At 37.9% G+C, this 19,142-nt stretch overlaps 1 protein-coding gene across 2 annotated transcripts in view; it reads left to right on the top strand.

Annotated features, from left to right (window-relative positions):
- TRIQK (triple QxxK/R motif containing) overlaps nt 1-18,509 on the top strand; it is a 61,318-nt gene extending 42,809 nt beyond the window's left edge. For both annotated transcript variants that reach the window (XM_027659154.1, XM_027659153.1), the window contains exons 3-4: nt 4,533-4,618; nt 15,933-18,509. In XM_027659154.1, the coding sequence (XP_027514955.1) occupies nt 4,533-4,618; nt 15,933-16,046 (200 nt within the window). In that variant the 3' untranslated portion in view covers nt 16,047-18,509. The remainder of the gene's footprint in view (nt 1-4,532; nt 4,619-15,932) is intronic.
- Nucleotides 18,510-19,142: the final 633 nt, after the last annotated feature.

Below are 19,142 nucleotides of genomic sequence, written 5' to 3'. Positions count from 1 at the left end.
CAGCATCAACAAAGGCCAAAGAAGCAGTCCTGTTTCTGCTTAAGCCTGATGAATTGAAAAGCAGAGACAGTCTTCAGTCTGTTATTCAATTCCAGTAATGAGCTATTGTTAGAACGAAAGAAACCCTTCTAGAAATATCTAGAAGGGTTGGAAATATAATGTTTTTTCTTGTAGAGTTATTCTACAAATTTGTTCAAGTTGTATCTTAAACAGCAGCATTGTTAAATACAATCTTAAATGTAGTCAGTTTTCTTAAATGTTGTTCTCAACATGCTGTATTCTCAGTTACATGTATAACGGAGCTCAGTATATACGCAAAGTACAGTGTAATGCATACTACCTGGCAGTGTCACAGTATTCTGTAGAATGAAAAAAAATTAACCTAGAACTTGTCTAGCTCATACATATTATTTAGTTTAGGTTTTGCATTTATCATTGCGTCACTGGAGGTTTACTTAAAAAAGAATACTCAATATACAAGATCAGGTCATCTCTAATATGTATTAAAATTATTGAATAGAAGGTATATATGAGATCTCAATTTCCCTTGTAAGCAGAGTTAAATAAAAAAAATTCTTGTGCAATCCATAGATTATTATTCCTAGTTACATGAAGAGAAGCAAACAAACTCATGGTGTATATTGTATGAATCCCTAATATTCGCTGTGAAGGAGACATCCTTTAGCATGTTTCACAATATAGCTGTGTTTAGTAGCTAAAAAACTCTCTGTTTTCACCCTTATCTTCACCCTTTTCTAATCCTACAGCTAGTAGAATAGACTTCATTTCTACCTGTGGGAAGTTTTCCAAGTGAGATCTCTAAACAGGGCACAACTCAGTTCAAGTGCTACTGAGGTCACTTTGCCACCAAAGGAGCGGAAAAAACTGTGCAAGAAATATAGAAGGGAGGGGCGAGGTTCAAGGTGAGCTCTGGAGAGCCTCCAAAGGGCAAAGGGTACTTCAAACACTGAATGGAAAGGTGGATGATCTTTGCATCTGATCTTGAGAGTACCTGGCAGGAGGCAAGATGAGCAGAGTGGTAATATCAGTAGTCAGTAAGAAAAGTTGCCCTATCATGGACTATTTCTTTGGCCTTAAAAATGTAAAGGAAGTGATGGACTTGGAAAAAGAAAAAAGTGGCACATTTGAAAAAAAAAAAAAAAGGAAATTGAGATAGTAAAAAAAAAAAAAAAATAGGAAAGCTGGCTTTTGAATGATGACAATAACAACAATGAAAAGTAGAAGACGAAAGAATTGTGCTTAAGTAATAAAAAAAGTAAGATTTTGTCTGAAAATTTTCCAATTCTCTCTTTTGGCTTCTTCTTGTCTTCATATATTCCCTCAGGAAAACTCAGTGTCTCAGATAGGCATTGGGTAAGGCAGACAAATGGGGCTTTGTCTGATGAGTCCGTCTTAACTGGCTTTGACAATCACTTCCTGGGAAGAAGAAATAGCTTAAGCTGATGACTCTGACAGATAAATGTACTAGAAAGCTTGCAGGATAAATGAGATAAAAGTAGAAAACATTGAGAGTGTGAATATAAGTATTCCAACTGGTTGAATTTGCAAACCCAAAAGAGGAGAGGCTGTAGGGAGCCTGTATTATTTATTTCTGCTTATTTTCCAGGTGGCAATGATCAGTATTCACGTGGCAGGGGCTTTGCATTTCATAGTTCTTTATAGTCCTGTAGTGCAGATGTCTTTTCCAAGGCTTCAGAAAGTTCACATCTTTTAGGAGTCTTTTTGTACAGTTGACGAATCTGGTTTTCATTACAAAGAAGTCCACAGATGCCCTTTTTAAACTTTTGCACTTGGTGGACTCAGACCATTTTCCTTAGCATAGTTTGTTTGTTGTTTTTTTTTTTTCCTTTTGGCTGTCACATTTAGCAGTGAGAGTGGTAAATTAATGGCAGGTGCTTGGATTTGGAGGACTACCAGCATTAAAATAGCCTATTTGTTATATAGGGGGGTTAGTTGGTCATATCAGACTTAATATAAATCTAGAAGTATTCTCTAGATAAGTAGAATCCAATTTTAGTTGTAGCCATGATACTGGAATAAACAGTAGCAGGGTGCCTGAAACCAAGGGAAAGAGCACCAATAAGCTTTCCCTTTTCAATGAATAGATGTGGTCCTGCCAATAGATGTAGCTCACAGACTGGGTCTCCTGTGCAAATATTTACCCCTGCTTTTGTCTCCTTCAGACTTGAGCCTTGGAGAAGAGGAGGGAGAATGGGCAATGGTAGGAAGAGGAAGTGGGTTTCACTAGCTGACTTGTTTCCCATTGCTAATGGACCTTACAAAGCTTTCTAATTTTCATTATCTGATGCCACTGCGTCACTGGAAGGGAAACCTCTGACTGTCCTAGTTCATTTACCCAAGATGGGAGCAAACCTGAATGATGAGAGCCGAGATTGAACTTAGTGCTTGTCAGTTATATACTTCTAAGTGAATATATTTTTCATGCTTCAAACATCTCAGATTGATAAATTTCTATGGTTTGTTCACAAGTAAGTAAGAACAGCTGCACCACTTACAAAAGTTGGCTCCTAACAAACAAACAAAAAAATTCAAGGCTTGGGTATATCTATGCCAAATTTCAGCCTGGAGTGTATTTTTAAGAGTTATAAACTACTGCCATTTATAATGGAAATTCTGACAGGTCTTTAACTATTTCATAGCAGAAGCATGACTGCAGGACTTCAGGGAGAAGAAAGATGTTCTGTCTCTGGCTGGCTTCATCTCATGACTTAGCCATTATTGTGGTTTCTGCAATTCTTTCCCTAACTGTTCAAAAAAATGTACTGTACTTCTAATGCATCCTATTATCAGATATCATATATATTCTGAAGAATAATACTGCCCTGTCCTGCTAATGAGGTGCGTTGGCTGGATGAATATGTTGGAGCATCAGACATAAATCATCATTCTGTCATCTTTTCTTCACTATGTCCTCTAAGAAAGTTCCTTGGAGATATTCTGCTTTTTTTTTTTTTCCTAGTACACATGGTTTCAGTTATTTTTCCTTTTGTCATTGATTATTTTTAAGTTATTTCAAGTCTTTTATGAATAATACCTGCCCAAAGGATAATACGGAGACCTTCACCATATATAATCCCTAGGGCTGAGGAGAGATTATACAGTGAAAGCAAATTTGTGATGCAAGTTCAGCATCCACAGTATCCTACAGAGAGGATCTCTGTGTTGAGTATGAGCAGAGTGATAGGAGGAGTAGACAAAGGCAGAAGTCTGTTTCCATGAATCCAGTATATCACTGGAGAAGACCTTTCCTTTCCAATTCATGATTCAGAATTTCATCATTGCTCTATAAAACCCCAACTCTGAAGATAACCATAAAATAAGAAGATTGCATTATTGGTTATGAATGTAAGATCCCATCTCATTGGGCAAATAGGACACAGTTTTAGAGGAAAGGTTATTTGACTGTAACAGTTATGAAAGCTAATGTACAGATAGGTAAAAGTAGTGATTTAAAAATGGGAAGACATTCTACTTTAAGCATTGTAGCCCAGCTTTGGAAATAGGCAAAAAGGACAAAAAGGCATGTATGCATTAGGAGGCAAAAACCAGAAAGGACTCTTTTGAAAAGCCACAGTGGTTGTACTGAAGCTCTACCCCTTCTGAGCAGTTTCTTCACTGATTCCTCTTTTCCTTCTCCTCCTTTTCTGACTCTATCTGTACCTTGGCTTCTGTTAAAGAAGCTACAGTTAATAATACATAGTAACAGTCCTTTCAAACAGCAGAAATATCCCTGAGAGTTATGAAGTGTTTTATGCATCATTATTAAGTTGAGATAAATGATTTATACCATTTCTAAATACTTGCATGACCTCCTCTAAACTCAGTTCATATGGACTCATGGTAATGAAGCACTTGGCTGCACTCTGTGGCTGCAAGAGGTAGTCCTTCTAACTTCTAAAAAGTACATCTGGAAGTTTCTGTGTAACATGTTTCTACAAGCATATGATGTTGGGCAATGGTCTGCACTTACTTGGACTGACCTGCATATCTGTGAGTTCTGATACCTGCAAATAATGTTCCAGTTCAGAATAATGAAACATTTACATTCACGAGAATGGCCTGTGTTGCACATTTATGTATGCATTAGATATGACTAACCAACAAAAATTCTAATGAAAATTTTTGGTTTGATTTAGATCATAGGGAAAAACATAATGCACCTTTAATCTACTTCTTTGCTGTCTGATTCTTAATGAACAACTTAATAAACATTGTAGTAGTGGGTATCTATCCATATATGTATTTTGATGTCACTCTGGAGTAATAGATTCTATGCTGATTTGTCGGCTCTTGCTTGTTGCTATCATCGTCTGTTTTAAGGATCATTGTTCTATGGATCAAGTCCCTGTGTTACAGAGTAGCTTCTGTGTAAAGTGATGGACTATACGATGTTTTCAAAATGTTGCATCTGACTTTTTAGCTGAAATAAATGCTTACATTCTTTTTATTCTTTTTGCATTATTTTCATTAAATATGCTTCTCTACTCTAGGAAAACAAGATTATAAGAAAACCAGACCTATGTTAAGAGCCACAAGATTAAAAGCAGAGGCCAAGAAAACTGCACTAGGCGTAAAGGTAGAGATCTCTTTGATAGCTTAAACCACCTTTGTGTGTATGTTGTTTCTTTTCCCCATAGATGTAATGTGCGAATATTGATTTCTGAGAAATATTGTTTATGACACTTCAAAAACTAAGTAAAATGCTAGAATCTAAAATATTTATGATGAATTGCTTTTACTTAATCCTAAAATAAATTGAATAGTTGAAATGGTGAAAGATTTTAAGTAGTCCATGTCCTTGTTATGATGCATATTTATTTTAAGGTAAATAAAGTATTGTGTGCTTAGAAAATTGATCTTTTTGGGGAGCCTGTCTAAACACAGGACAAGTTATTTAACAATTTCATATAGTTAGACAAATTGCAATAAGCATCTTCCTTCTTTCTTTTCATATCCTATACCTAGTAGTAATTTTAAAACTGGGTTTGTTAGGTATTATCAATTCTCAGCATTATTGTCTCAGTTCTGCATCTTTGTGTACTGCCTCTGACTTGGAAAAAGAAAGCTTAACTAACTGCAAAACATATGGAAAGGTACTAAACCTTGTTTTGAAAATGTCCCTTTTTCAGGGAGATAGGAAGTATAATAATGAGTGACTGATCACGGCTGTGAGTATGACCAAGGAGGACAATTAGAAATATTTTCTACTGTCTACTACCCAGTGTGTCATCAAAACGGGATTTATCTGAACACACATTGTTTATTTATGTTGCCTTCAGTATTTTTCCTTCAAACTTATTCTTTTTAATCTAATTGATACACAATTAGCTTAGCAGCAAGGGTAAAACCTGAGTAAAATAAAAAAAGTGGATCAATTAACTTGGTATTCTAGTGAAAGAAACTTCAGAAATGTTAAAAGGAGAACATTTTCTTGTTTCTGGCAGATGAGAAATCAATTTTTTCAAGTTATAGCTTATAGCAAATGCCAAGGTATTACTACCAAGCTGTAACAGCTGTTGAGCTACCAGATGATGTATTTGGTTGTCTTCCAGAATTTGCTATTATAATCACGAAACAGTGCTTTCTTTTTGCTCCTGATTGCTGATCTCGATCAAGCATTACCATGCGATGCAGTATGTTTTCACAACATAATCTCCTCAGTTAGTGCTGTGTGTCAGGTTTTAATGAGAAAAAGTAGATTGCCTTTTTTGTTTAAAAGATAGATTATTAACCTTTTGAGTTCCTTTTCCTTCCTTTCTTATTGAATTTTACTTTTCATTTTATTTTCAATGATGTGACCTTTTAAAAGTGATGTTCTACTTGGAGACTTAGTGTACAGCCTAGTTCTTGTAAAATGTACAAGTTTTTTGTGTGTCTTTCACAAGTGAGAAGAATATGAACCTTGGTCTTTCAAAACATGTTTTGCTTCCTTATTTTCTGAAGTAATTCTTCCTTAAAAATGAGAGAGAATAGGAAAGCATATATGTAATAATATATGTAATGAAGAATTAGTGAGTAAAGATATCAAGAGCAGTTTATTTTGTAGAATAGTGTTTCTACATGTTATTGCAGAATACCAGCTAACTTTCAGGTAAGATTGAGTTTTGCCATCAAGGCGCACACATGCTGTCCAGGTCACAGGATATTGTGTTTATGGGGTGCAGGACTCCGCATTTGCTTTTGTTGAATGGTTCTTGATGATTCTTCTCTACCCATCTCTCCAACCTCCCAAGGTCCTCTTGAAGGGCTGCACAGCACTCTGGGGTATTGGACACTCCTTCCAGCTCTGTGTCGTCAATGAAGTTGTTGAGGAAGGATCTACCCCTTCATCTAAGATATTAGGACACCACTAGTGACAGGCCTCCAATTGGACCCTGTTTACAACCCTTTGGGATCTGCTGTTCACCCAGTTCTCAATCTACCTCATTGTCCATTCACCCAGTTCACACTTCCTGAGTTTGCCTGTGAGGATGTTGTGAGAGACAGTGTCAAAAGCCTTACTGAAGAGGTAGACAATATTCACTGCTCTCCCCTCATCCATCCAGGTAGTTGTTTCCTTATAGAAGGTAATCATGTTGTTCAAGCACGATTTCCCTGTGGAGAATCCATGCTGACTGCTTCTGATCATCTTCTTCTCAGTTCTGTGGATAAAGATGGCCCTCCAGAATGAGGTGCTTCATCACCTTTCTAGGGGTTCATCGAAGGCTGGCAGGCTAGTAGTTCCCTGGGACTTTCTTCTTGCCCATTTTGAAGTCTGGGATGACATTTTCTTTCTTCCAGTCCTCTGGCCCCTCTCCTGATCTCCACGACCTTTCAAAGATGATCATGAGCTGCCTCACTGTGGTGTCCACCAGCTCTCTGAGCACTCAGGGATGCATCCCCTCATGTCCCATGGATTTGTGGATGTCAGTTTTCCCTAGGTGTTCTCTAACCCAAACCTCCTTGACCAAGGGAAAGTCTTGCTTCCAATATTCCTTTAACCTGGTCTCCTGTGTCAGAGATTCCTGAGGGCAGGTCTTGTCAGTGAAAACCAATGCAAAGATGACACTCAGTACTCTGCCTTCTCTGCATCCTCTATTACCAGGGTCCCCCTTCCACTTAGTAACGGGCCCTGATTATCCTTTGTTTTCCTATTTGAAGAAACTCTTCTTGTTGCCGTTGACATCCTTGGCCAGATTTAATTCCAGGTGGGCCTTGGCCTTCCTTGTCTCATTTCTACTTACTTTGACAACCTCTCTATATCCATTCCAAGTGGCCTGACCTTGCTTCCTGTGTATTTGCTGCTTATGCTTGAGTAATGACAGGAGTTCTTTATTCATTCTCTCACAGGTCTCTTGCCCCCTTTGCCTCATTCCTCACTCATTGGGATGCATCATTCTTGAGCCTGGAGGAAGTGCTCCTTAAATATCAGTCTCTCTCTTGGACCCCTCTTCCCTGCAGGGCCTGTTCACATAGGATTCTTCCAGGAAGATCCCTAAAAAGGCTGAAGTTAGCTCTCCTGAAATCCCTGGTTACAATCTTACTTGCTGCCCTGCGTCCTCCTTGCCTGAGGATACTGAACTCCGCAATCCCATCATCACTACAGCCAAAGCCACACCCAAGAAGGTCTTCTCCGTTTCTTGGTATGAGGTTGAGGAGCACACCATTCCTTGTGGGAACCTCCACCACCTGTGATGGGAAGTTGATATCAGTGCTTTCCAGGAGTCTCTTGGACTGTTCGTGCTTCACTGTGTTGCTTCTCCAGCAACAGGTAGTTAAAGTCCCCCACAAGAACCAGTTCTTGTGATTTTGAGGCTGTTTCAAGCTCCCTATAGAAGGCTTCATCCACTTCCTCCTCCTGATCAGGCAGCCTGTAGCAAATACCCACAACAGCGTCACCCTTACTTAGTCTGCCCTTTAATCCTAACCCATAAGCTCTCTACTTGCTCATCATCCACTCCAAGACAGAGCTCAATACATTCCAAATGTTGTCTCACACAGAGGGCCACTCTGCCAGGACACCTTCCAGGTCTGTCTTCCCTGAAAAGCATGTAGCCCATCATGATGACATTCCAGTCATGGGAGCTGTCCCACCATGTCTCCATAATTACAGTGAGGTCAAAGCCCTGTGACTGCACACAGATCTCTAGTTGCTCCTGTTTGTTCCCCCTACTGTGTGTGTTAGTGTAGAGACACTTTATGGAAGTATTTGATTGTGTCAATGTCTCAGTGGGGGTGCACAGGGACACCTTATAGTCCTGTCTTGTGGTTATGTCTTTGGCTGCTTGTACTTGCTGAAAGCCTCCCCTCTTAAGCCTCCTTCTGCTACTTGAGTGGTCATTATAGATCTCCCTTTCCCATACCTTATCTCTGTCGAGCCTTCAAGCCATCCCCCTTCAAATTTTGTATAAATCCTTCTGAACGAGCCCTACTGACTCCTGAGCTAAGATCCTTTTTTCCCCTTTGAGGCAAGTGGACCCTGTTTGTTGCCGGTAGGCTCAGTGTCATATAAACAAACCCACAATCAAAACCCCCAAAATTCTGCTGGTAACACCAGTCTCAAAGCCAGGTATTTACCTGCATGATTTTCTTGGGTTTTGCCCCATCATTCCCTGAAACTGGCAGGACAGAAGAGAATGCAACTTGTGTTCCAGATCCCTTGACCAGTTGCCCAAGGCCCTGAGGTCCCTGTTGATTTTCTGTAGTCTTGTTGGGACTTCATCGGTACCTACCTGGAAAAGCACAAGCAATAGTCATTGGGCCATACCAAGCTGGGAAGTTTCTTGGTGATATCCCTTACCCACACCTCATGGAAGCAAAACACCTCTGTATAGTTTGGGTACAGTTGGCATGTTGTGCCCTCCATTCCTGTCAGAAGGGAATCACCAATGATTACCATCCTTTTTTTTTCTTAACTGGGGAACTTGTGATGTTGGGGGTAGGTTGCCCTGCCCTAGGTGATCCCTCCAAATTGAATGGACTTTCATTGACATTCTCATTTCCCTGGTCTTCAGATTCCAAGGCCTTATACCTGTTGCTGAAGGGCACCTGGAGAGGTGAGATAGGTCAGGAGGGGATTTCCCTGCCACCCTGAGGAGAAACCCATTTCCACTCCTCTGTCTTTAAGGTCTCCTCCTTGTGCCTGGTGATGAGTGATGGTGATAAGCAACATGATTCACCTTCCACAGGCTGGGATTTTAGTCCCTTTTTATTATGTGAGCCCCAATTCTGTGCTGTGACAGTTGATTAACTTCAGTCTGTGTTGAGGGGAAAAAAGAGAGATGTAACTACAGTGTAGTATAATAAGTAGACACTTTAAATAGAAATGTCCAAATAAATACCTAACACAATAAGCACCGTACAGCCACTTAAAACCGTAGGATTTTTAGTGTCATTGCTAACTCTAGAGTATTTTTGTTGTAGTGTCCTGAAGAACTTATATGCCTGGCTGTAAACTAAAACATGCTGTAGTATTTAGGGGGGAAAAAAAGACGCCTAGAAAATAGTGAAGGTATTTTAGTCCTTAATTTCTATGAAAATAATGAAATTCAACTGTTGTGTTTTTCACCATGAGAGCTGACAACATTAGCTAAAAAAAGGCCCCATAAATGACATAAAACTTTTCAGAACCAATCCCCTGGAGATCCTTTACATTTCATCGCTGGCATACTAATTAGCTTTTCTTGTCAAACTTTGATTGCCTTGTCATTTTAATGTAAGGTTTGAAGTAACAAAGTTTCTTTCAGTCACTGGCATTTAGTACTTTTTAATTTCCCCAATGAGAGATTTTATCTGTGTTGATAATGTCAGAGAAGCAGCTGAGCAGTAATAACTTATCAAAAGTTAGTTCAAGCAGGGTGACCATGCTAGTACTTGGTGTGTAATATTTACTCTTTAAACATGTTTACAGATTAAATATTGTAGCAGAGCTGTTGTACTGGCTCTGTTTGTATATGTGACACTAACGTAGACAGTGCCAAAATATATTGTGTCTCTTGGAAAAGTAGGACCCCTGTCTTGAGAAACAACTCCAAGAGAAAGCAGTATACTGTATGTGTTTGGATAAGACAAAATTCTTTGTAGAAGTACCAAAAAGGGAGCCTCTGAACTTTCTCTGTGTTCCCTCATGAGGGGCTTGTGCTGGTGGGAACCCAGCTGCTCATCCTTACCAGACAGAGCAGGAAGGGCTTCGTACCATGGGTGCTACCTCTGCTCTCAGTGGATGAGAAAGAGCTGCGGACAGGAGGGTGACAAGCAGAAAATGGTTTGAGGAATATGGAAGCTTGGCCCCCACATAGCTCAAGTTTGGTATGCAGAGGCCAAAAGTAATGGGACTTCTTGGGAAGAGATTTTTTTCGCAGGCTGCAAGAATAGGTCAGTGGTCCGTGGGACAGATGATGAAGTTTTCTGTCTTGTTGAAAGGTAGACACAAATCTGAATAGTAGTATTTGCAAAGTACTTGCAAAGACATGATTGACTGAAGAATACCACTCCATAGAGAATTATTAGCAATGCAGTACATTGATTAAACTAAGGAAAAAACTTTTTCCTAAACAAAGTGAGAGCTTACTGTCTGTCATTCCTTTGCATATCTACTTAATCTATTGTTTAGCTACCTCACCATGAAGAGTTTCTCTCATCTGGAACAAGTTATGTATGAACAGATAACAAGACATTCCTAGTGTATTTTGGCAGAGGATATTCTCTGATTTCATGCTGTTCATAACCTGCTAAGTTAGTGAACTACATTTCTCAGGATACAGTTTCATAAATTTGCAAAAATTAAGGCCACAAGAGACTATTAGATCATTTGATCTGAACTTCTGTATGTTTTAGATCATAAAATTTCATCCAAATACTTTCTACAAGTCCAAGCACTTTGTAATGGCCAAAATACTGGGTCTTCAAACCAGCTTACGTGCCTCACAAAGTGTAGAGCATCTTAATGTGCCACCCATGAATATAGTGTGGTATTCCCAGTGATCCTGGTAGTCAGGCTTTGATTCCTGACCTGGAAATGAAAAGGAGGGGAAGCAACACGTAAAAAGAGAACAAAATCAGACCCTGGCCTGACCTATAAATGCAGTAATCACAGTGGTTTGAGCATGAGAAGAAGATATACCAAGCAAGAGCTCAGGAGGATTTTCTGTACCCTCCAGAAGCAGTAGTCCATCTTTCTCAGGCCTACTTATGTCTCTACTTATGACTAGTCTACGTAACACTTCAAATGGAAAAGTCTGGGTAGCTAAGCAGGAGGTGTCATAACTTTTAAAAACCTGATACTTCAGGGGTTCAGAATATAGCGCTGACCATGTAAGTAATCCCAGTCTTCCCAGAGTCCTGAAAGAGAGGAGCAGCTGGGAGGGCTGTGTTCACCAACTCCAAGGTTGGCGGTCAGGACCTACTTTTCACACAAGCCCAAGTTGAAGTATTCTTTCCAATTGCTAAATAAAAATGTTCTTTTTTGAGAGAGATCTGATGATAAAAGACTCATAGCTATGGAAGGCCATATTTTCCCCAAGAGGTAACTGGAATGTTCAATCATTCTTGCCTCTAGGAAATGGCATATTATTTCAAAACTGAGCTTATCTAACTGCAGATGGACCTTGAGAGATTCTTGTAAACAGGATAAAAGGACCTCACTCTATGAAGGACCTTACTTAAATACAGGTGTATATAGTTATATGCTGTAACCAAACTACCTCTCATTCTTCTCTATGATAAAATAAATACCAATCATCTCCCTACTGGAAATCCCTCTGCCTTTGTACATCTAGAGATCACACTGACAGAGTAGTTACATCTGAGTTCCAAAGACCTTTTTAAGAGTCATAGTTTTTTAAGGCAGAGTACTCCACTTTGTAAGCACTATCTACATCTTTGATACCTGTGTGTATTATTTTGCATTTAGCTATATTAAAACAAATCCTGTTGCTTTGTGGGTGAATGGCCAAGCTTTTTAGATGACTCTGTAAGAGTATCTCGTTCTCATTATTTGAGACAGAACGATCTTTCTTCTATCTCAAATTTTTACAGTAAAAAATTATTACATCAGAAGTGCAGATAAAAGTTAATAAATTACTTTTGTTACCTTCTGTTAGCTGTAGAATGTCCTGCATTAAGGAAGCAAGCATCCATATTTAAATATGATTGTGTTGAAACTCTAAAAAATGGTCACAGTGAGTGTCCAGATAAAGTCTTCAGTTAAAAATTATATGAGATAAAAAGATTGATTGTCAAGTCCATATATGTTTGTTTTATTTCTGCAGGTATCCTTGGTCAGCGTGTTTTTTTGTGGGTTTTTTTCATTCCTTTTCAGAAAGAGGCAGGGCTAGTTTAGCATTTCAAATAGAGCAATTTGTAGTACTCTTTCACCTAGTTTTAAGCTACTTTCAGGTAAAAAAGGTATGATTCTCTCTCGAGGACAATAAAAAATATGTAAAAACACCCTAAAATTTCCTGAAAGTGTGATATTTCTCTATATGTGTAGGGTATGATGCTACCATGGTGTCAGGATTTGTATATAGTTATATGCTGTAACCACATATATGTAGCCATGTATATTATTGTAGCCAACATTTTTTCCTCACCCCATCTCCTGATTAATCTTGTTTAGATCCCAGCTCTGCCACTTGTTCCATCAGGGTGAATTTGAGGACATTATCCAAGTATTTTGGCGTGAGAGACATAAAACTGGCAAAAAATGAAAGGAGAATTAAATCTACATTATACTGTAATGGCGTGTGTTTCCAGTATGAAAAGTTTCTGAAAAACTTAATCAAGCTGAAATCAGTAGGGTTCTTCAGACATTATTCTAAGAGAATATAATAGAAAATTCTGTTAGTTTTTAAAGGTTTCTTTGATCGTATTTTGGGATTTGAGAGCAGGGATGTTGTTTCCTAGTGGTTTGTACCATGATATAAAAGAAAAAAAAAGGAGAAAAAGCCGTGTGATCATTTTAAGTTTATTTCTATAGGGCTTCTTCTATATTCTTTAATTATTCATGGTGAAATCCTCTGAGTAAATGGATTTTGCAGAGGGATGATGGGGATGATCCATAAAGTACAAGAGAAAGGGAGCTATATATGCCAAGTGGGGAGTATTTTAACATTTCATTTCTATGCATGACTTAAAATACAAATAGCAAAGTCTGATAAGTATAAAACAAATTAAAATGACAAGATATACTGTTGTTGCAAGTACAGTATAGTAGTGTAGCCTTGCATTTGCTATTTACCTTGTAAAATTTATGTTTATAAAAGTTCATAAACTGGATGCAATTCCTAAGAGACTATGTGTCTCTAGCTGAGAGCCAGGTATACTTTGTTAGGCCATTTATTTGAGATTTTTGTTACTCTACCTTTTTCAGTAACTCAAAATTAACATTCTTGCATAATTCTGAAACCTGGAGTTTCAATAAGGCTTTTCATTCCCAGGGATAATAAGTACTGATCCAGCCACCCAGTTCCTAATGGCTGTGTAAGGAAAGTAGTATTGTTATCACAGTGTTATTCATTGTAAAACTTAGGCAGAGAAATTAAAGAACTGCTCCCATCAAGCAGTTACTGGGCAGCCTGAGAATAAAACTCATGATTTTCCCGATTCCACTTCCTTTGAAACAAATCTTTAATGCTGAGATTCCTCAAAATCTTGCTGCTGCTACCACAGCATTTCATAAGGGAGACTGGGGAGAAGGGAGGAGAAAGGTGAACCTGTTGTAAAGCAGAAAGCATGGTAAGCGTGGCAACCAAACAAGGGAAAAAACTTTTTAATACTGGAATGAATTTGCTCTCTGTGTCAAGTGTGAACGGTGCCTGCATTGTGCGGTTTTGTTGTCCACTCTCCCGAGCAGATGGAGCTTGCAGTTGTATGTCACTTGTTTATTACATCCTCTTAAGATTAGTAGCTGTGTGGCCAGATGGGTCTGGGAGCACAGCTGTGGATACAAGGAAATAAATGAAACCTGTCTGATGCTGCCATGCCCTTTTGTGAGATACTGACGTGTTTCAACTGCAACAAAGCAAAAATCACTTTCCTTTAATATATTAGTGAATTAGATGTACTTTCTCTTTTTTTTTTTTTTAATCAAATCATATGAAATCAGGAGGATGAAGTTCAGAGGATGATACAATTCTAATAGGAAAATGTAGTTGAAATCTGTAGCCAACAGCCTCAGCAAATTTCCAGAAGCAATTTTAATGAGGTAAAATAAATTTAAAGTACATCTCAATTAATTATCCATATAAAATGTAAAGCAAAGGTTTCTATAGAACAAGAAATATGCTCCTATAGAACATAGGCCAACTAGGCAGTAGTATTTCAAAATTTATTAGGTGGCATATGTTGAATTATTGATCCAACATTCTGATAAACTATATAAATGCATTCATGTAAATGCAAATGAAGTGCTGTTCTATAGAAGAATGCCAGATTATGGGCTAGACTTTAAAAAATGAAATGCACAGTTTTAACTCCTTCATAGCAGTGGACAAACAAAGCTGATCACAAAACCACCACCAACGTAGAGATAGTGGATAGGATTCATCCTACAGTGCACACTAGAGGTACTATCTACACTCTCTTTCTGGTCTAAGGGAAGAAATGGGCATTTTTGGGAAGAATTCAGCTGGCTTCTCCTAGAGGACATAGTGAGTCTTACACCAGAGGGTCAGATTCTGTCCTTGCATGGTAAACAGTGTCTTATCTCAGTGAGGTGTAGGCATCTCCTTTCAGTCCCACTGGTGCAGAGTAGGTTTCATGTGGTGTCTCCAGTACCAATTTAGATTAGTTGTTATAAGGTCACTGAACTGTCTTTCTTCTCTCCTTTAAAGTGTAGAGCAGAATTGTTCTGATGTAGTTGTTTTATACCTTAACATGAAGCAGAGATTTGGAGCAGAGGTTGTTCCTTCTTTCTGTAAAGGGAAAATGGGGTTTGGAGGTACAAACTAATATGTTTCTTTGGAGAATCTCAGTGCATGATTTTAAAAATACATCATGATGATAAGGAAAATCTGAACTAGTGTAAAGTGTACTGTGCCTTACAGAAAAATAAATCTTAAAAATGTGAAATAGTGTGACTTTGAAAGAAGTATTGTTATAAAGGAGATGATCATTTATTATGAGATCTAAAGTCAGAGCTTAACAGAGTCCAGCCTTAAAGATGATAGGCAGTCACATAATGAGTATGACATGTAGTACAAAAACATTTTTCTGTTTCTGAAAGCTGCTATAAATCATGTATACTTTGGAAGACTCTTTTATGTTAATTAAGGAAGATGCAGCAAGTTGCAATATTTTATGGGAAGAGAGGCAAGTGCAAGTGCAAATTGTTGTGCTTTTTGCCTTATTGCAGAGAGAAAGGAAGAAAGGTTCCAATTCTGAAGGATTTTGTGGCTCCATATTGTAATGTACGCCAGGAGGTTGGGAGGTAGAGGTAGCAATTTTCATTGACTTCCACCATACTGTGTTTGCTTCATTAAAAAATTACAAATTTGTTGGCAAAAAGCAGTAACATATTGCTAGAAAACATCAAAATTCACAGTGTAAATTCATAACTTAAATTTGTGTTCAAAACTGTGGTTTGTGAATTCTGTCTTTTAAAAAAGAAGGAATAGCATAATAAAAGGATATAAAGCTCCTATTTCTAGGTCAGACTAAAGATTTTTAAGCCAAATATCCTCTTTCTGGCAGTATATCAGACTCACCAAAATCTTTATTAAGTGAGTGGATTTTATAATATTTGAAATGATAATCACAAAAAAGAAATCATTAAAGCATCAATGCCTTATGCGGTTATATATGTCTGATATTATTTTGATGTGTATTATAGAAGGGAAATAATATTTATTCCTGATTACTCTGAAAATATGATGTTATTTCTAACACATTTTGTTTTTCTTTTATTTCTACAGGAAGTTTCCCTTGTCCTTGCAGCTATACTGGTATTTTTGTTGGCTTTCTATGCTTTCTTTTATCTTAACATTTCCAATGAAGTTGACCTTGATCTGGATCCAGATGAAAACTAGCAGATGCAATGAATCCATCATCGAGATTTCTTCTACTTCAACAAGACTGCATAGGAACGCACAGTCCCTTCACTGTGAGACCGTAAACGATGCCATTTCTTGCAGTCCAAATTTGTAAGAAAGTTTTGCAATACGTCAGTCACTTCTACATTCTAGATCTCCAAAATAAGAACACTTATGCCTGGCCAAGTGTATTTGATTAACACCAAGGCCAGGAGCAACAGTACGATACCTGAAATTTATTGTTTACATTATTTTTGTCTCAGGCAGAGAACTTTGATGTCAAAAGACAGGTGCTATTATTATCATGGATATTCATGCTGACTTCACAGGAGTGTCTGCCTTGACCAAACTTAGGAATCAAAGCTTCCTAATAACCAAATTAGTTTCCTTTTCCAAAAGAAAGCAGAAATACCAAATAAAAAGTCTTTTATTTAAAATATATGAAAACACCCTCATCCTCCCTCTCCCTTTTAATCTTTCTTGGGCATGTGTGCACACGCGCGCACATGAAGATGGAAGAAATTGTAGGGGAAAAAAATCCTTTTAGAAGCAGTCTGTCACCTTCTATATGGACTTAATTTTATGTCATCCCAGATTCTGTGTGCTCATATATCTGCAGTAATCTTTTTCATTCTTTTGCCAACTGTTCGGCACACATGTGTTCTGTTAGAAATGGCACCTGGATGACAGAAGCTCTAACATTCGCATATGCTTCTGAAACACAGTTCTTTGCTCCTGTGCTGTCTGAACTAGTGTAAATAGAAAGTTCAGTTGATGTTGGTTTTAATTAGTATGTTGGTCTATTATTAATATAAAGTCAAAATTGTATTTTAATTATACTCTTCCTGATGGTTGTGGTATCAACTTGCTCTACTCATTAGGGGAATGTTGTAAAAAAATGTTCCTTTCCAACTATACAATCATTTTAATCATCAAACTAATGTAAGAAGTTGTAAGTAATAAGAAAACACTTTTTTTTCCAGGTGTACTAATAATTGGGTAAATCTTGGCTCCATGACATGCTTCAGTTCTTGCAAAGTACCTTTCAAATTATGCACTGTAGATAACATTTCTGATCCCTTTGATAGCCACAGGTCGCTTGAAGGAGTTGGTATGTCAGAGCAACTGCAAGGAGCTTTAGAATTCTGGCTTTATCCTGTTCTGCTTCGAGTTTGGCATATAACTAAAATTGTGGATGTAAAGGTTCAGCTTTGAATCCTTTAAGCCTGTGGTCAGTCTTTGTCTGGTTCAGATTCAGTTTGATATCAAGAAAAGCGTAGAGCCATTGGTGCTGAATGTGGCAAGGAAGTTAGGCAGACTGACTTCCTGAAAAGTTTTAATAATTTTTAAGTTTTATTAGCGAACTAGCTTCACTTTACCTTTGATACAAATTTCAGGGCTGAATGTTAGGTTTAATTGCAACTGAGGTATTTACTGTCTTGTTCCCGAGATGCCTGACTAAGATTTCTTGTAGTGATTTTGAAGACAAAGGGATACAAATCACAGCAAATATTATAATGGAAAATATATTTCTTTTAAATTGACACAGTCCCATTATCACCACTTAAGAAACTTAGATCAGTACAGTTAATTTTTAACCATACAGTAACTGTGAGCATATACATTATGAGTCTCTAAGGATTCACTTCTTATCTGTCATACTCCTTACTCACTTTATGCAATGCAAAACAACTCCTCTAAAAATTAAGAGTACAACAGTCTTCTGAGAAGAACACAAAAGTGAAACATGTATGTGCAAACATTTCTCTTTTTTTAATTATGACTCTTACAGGCACAAAATTCTAACATGTATGCATGCATGTGACTTATAGTCTGCTACTACTTGCACACATGACCACACACATAGCAACATGTTGAATTTATGGTGAAACATTATCTGACACATGGCCACTTTCAGTGGAGGGAAAAGCGTATCACAAGCTGTCTGCTCAGATGTGACATGCCTTTCACTTCACCAGTGCCCCACCGCATGTCACAGAAGCTGCACGCCTTTCCTGTTACTTTGCATTAGCAATTTTCTTGTTCTATAAGATGCTGGAAGGATTGCTTTCTTAATGTCTACATAGAGGTCTCTGGGTGATGCATGGCGTGAGAAAGATGTGTAGTTACTCCCTTCACACAGGTTGTCTTGTAACCTTCTCTCTGAATCAGTTATGATAACAAGCAAGCAATTCTTACTGTCAAATTTATTAACATGAAGTTCCTAGAACAGGAAGATTGCCTTTCCCATAATTATGAATCAGACAAAAACTAAAGCATATATATATCATGGTTCTAGCAAGTTCCCTGATGTGCGGCTTATGAGTCTGTATTGCCCACAAGTGCCATAGTTTGCAGTGTGTTTGCTTTGTTTAGATTAGGCATTTTCATTTATGTGAAAGATTATAGACTTGTAGAATGGATCATAGAATCATAGAATGGTTTGGCTTGGAAGGGACCTTGAAGTTCATCTAGTTCCAACCCCACTGCCATGGCCAGGGACACCTTTCACTAGACCAGGTTGCTCAGTGCCCCATCCAACCTGTCCTTGAACATTTCCAGGGGTGGGGCATCCACAACTTCCCTGGGCAACCTGTTCCAGTGCTCACCACCCTCAGAATAAAGAACTTTTTCCTAATGTCTAATCTAAACCTCCTTTCTTTTTGTTTGAATTGATTCGCTCTTGTACTGTCACTACATGCTCTTGTAAAAAGTCCCTCTCCATCTTTCTTGTAGGCTCCCTTCATGTACTGGAAGGATGTCCTCATGTAACAGGAACATTTCTTTTTCCTTAGGTAAACTGGATAGACTTGTATTCAGTGTATGTAGAAATACGTGGTAAATATTGCAGCAAATACACTTTTTTTCTTATCAGTACAATAATTTCTACTGGGACATGTGGTTTAATTTGCTCTTAATTATATCTGAGATTGAAACATGCCTCTTGGGGTTTGGATCATCTATCTTTGTATGAGTTGCTCAGTGTCTATTTTATTAATAAAGAATTTTTTACTATTTTGATTCTCTTATTAATGTTGAACACACTGAATTATATACATTTGAAAGGACATTAAAGCAATCAAAACAGCACAA

Source organism: Corapipo altera, unplaced genomic scaffold (assembly GCF_003945725.1).
Source record: "Corapipo altera isolate COAL_440 unplaced genomic scaffold, ASM394572v1 52, whole genome shotgun sequence".
Lineage (NCBI taxonomy): Eukaryota > Metazoa > Chordata > Aves > Passeriformes > Pipridae > Corapipo > Corapipo altera.
The sequence above is the reverse complement of the archived record's forward strand: the minus strand, read 5'-3'. Positions and strand labels throughout refer to the sequence as shown.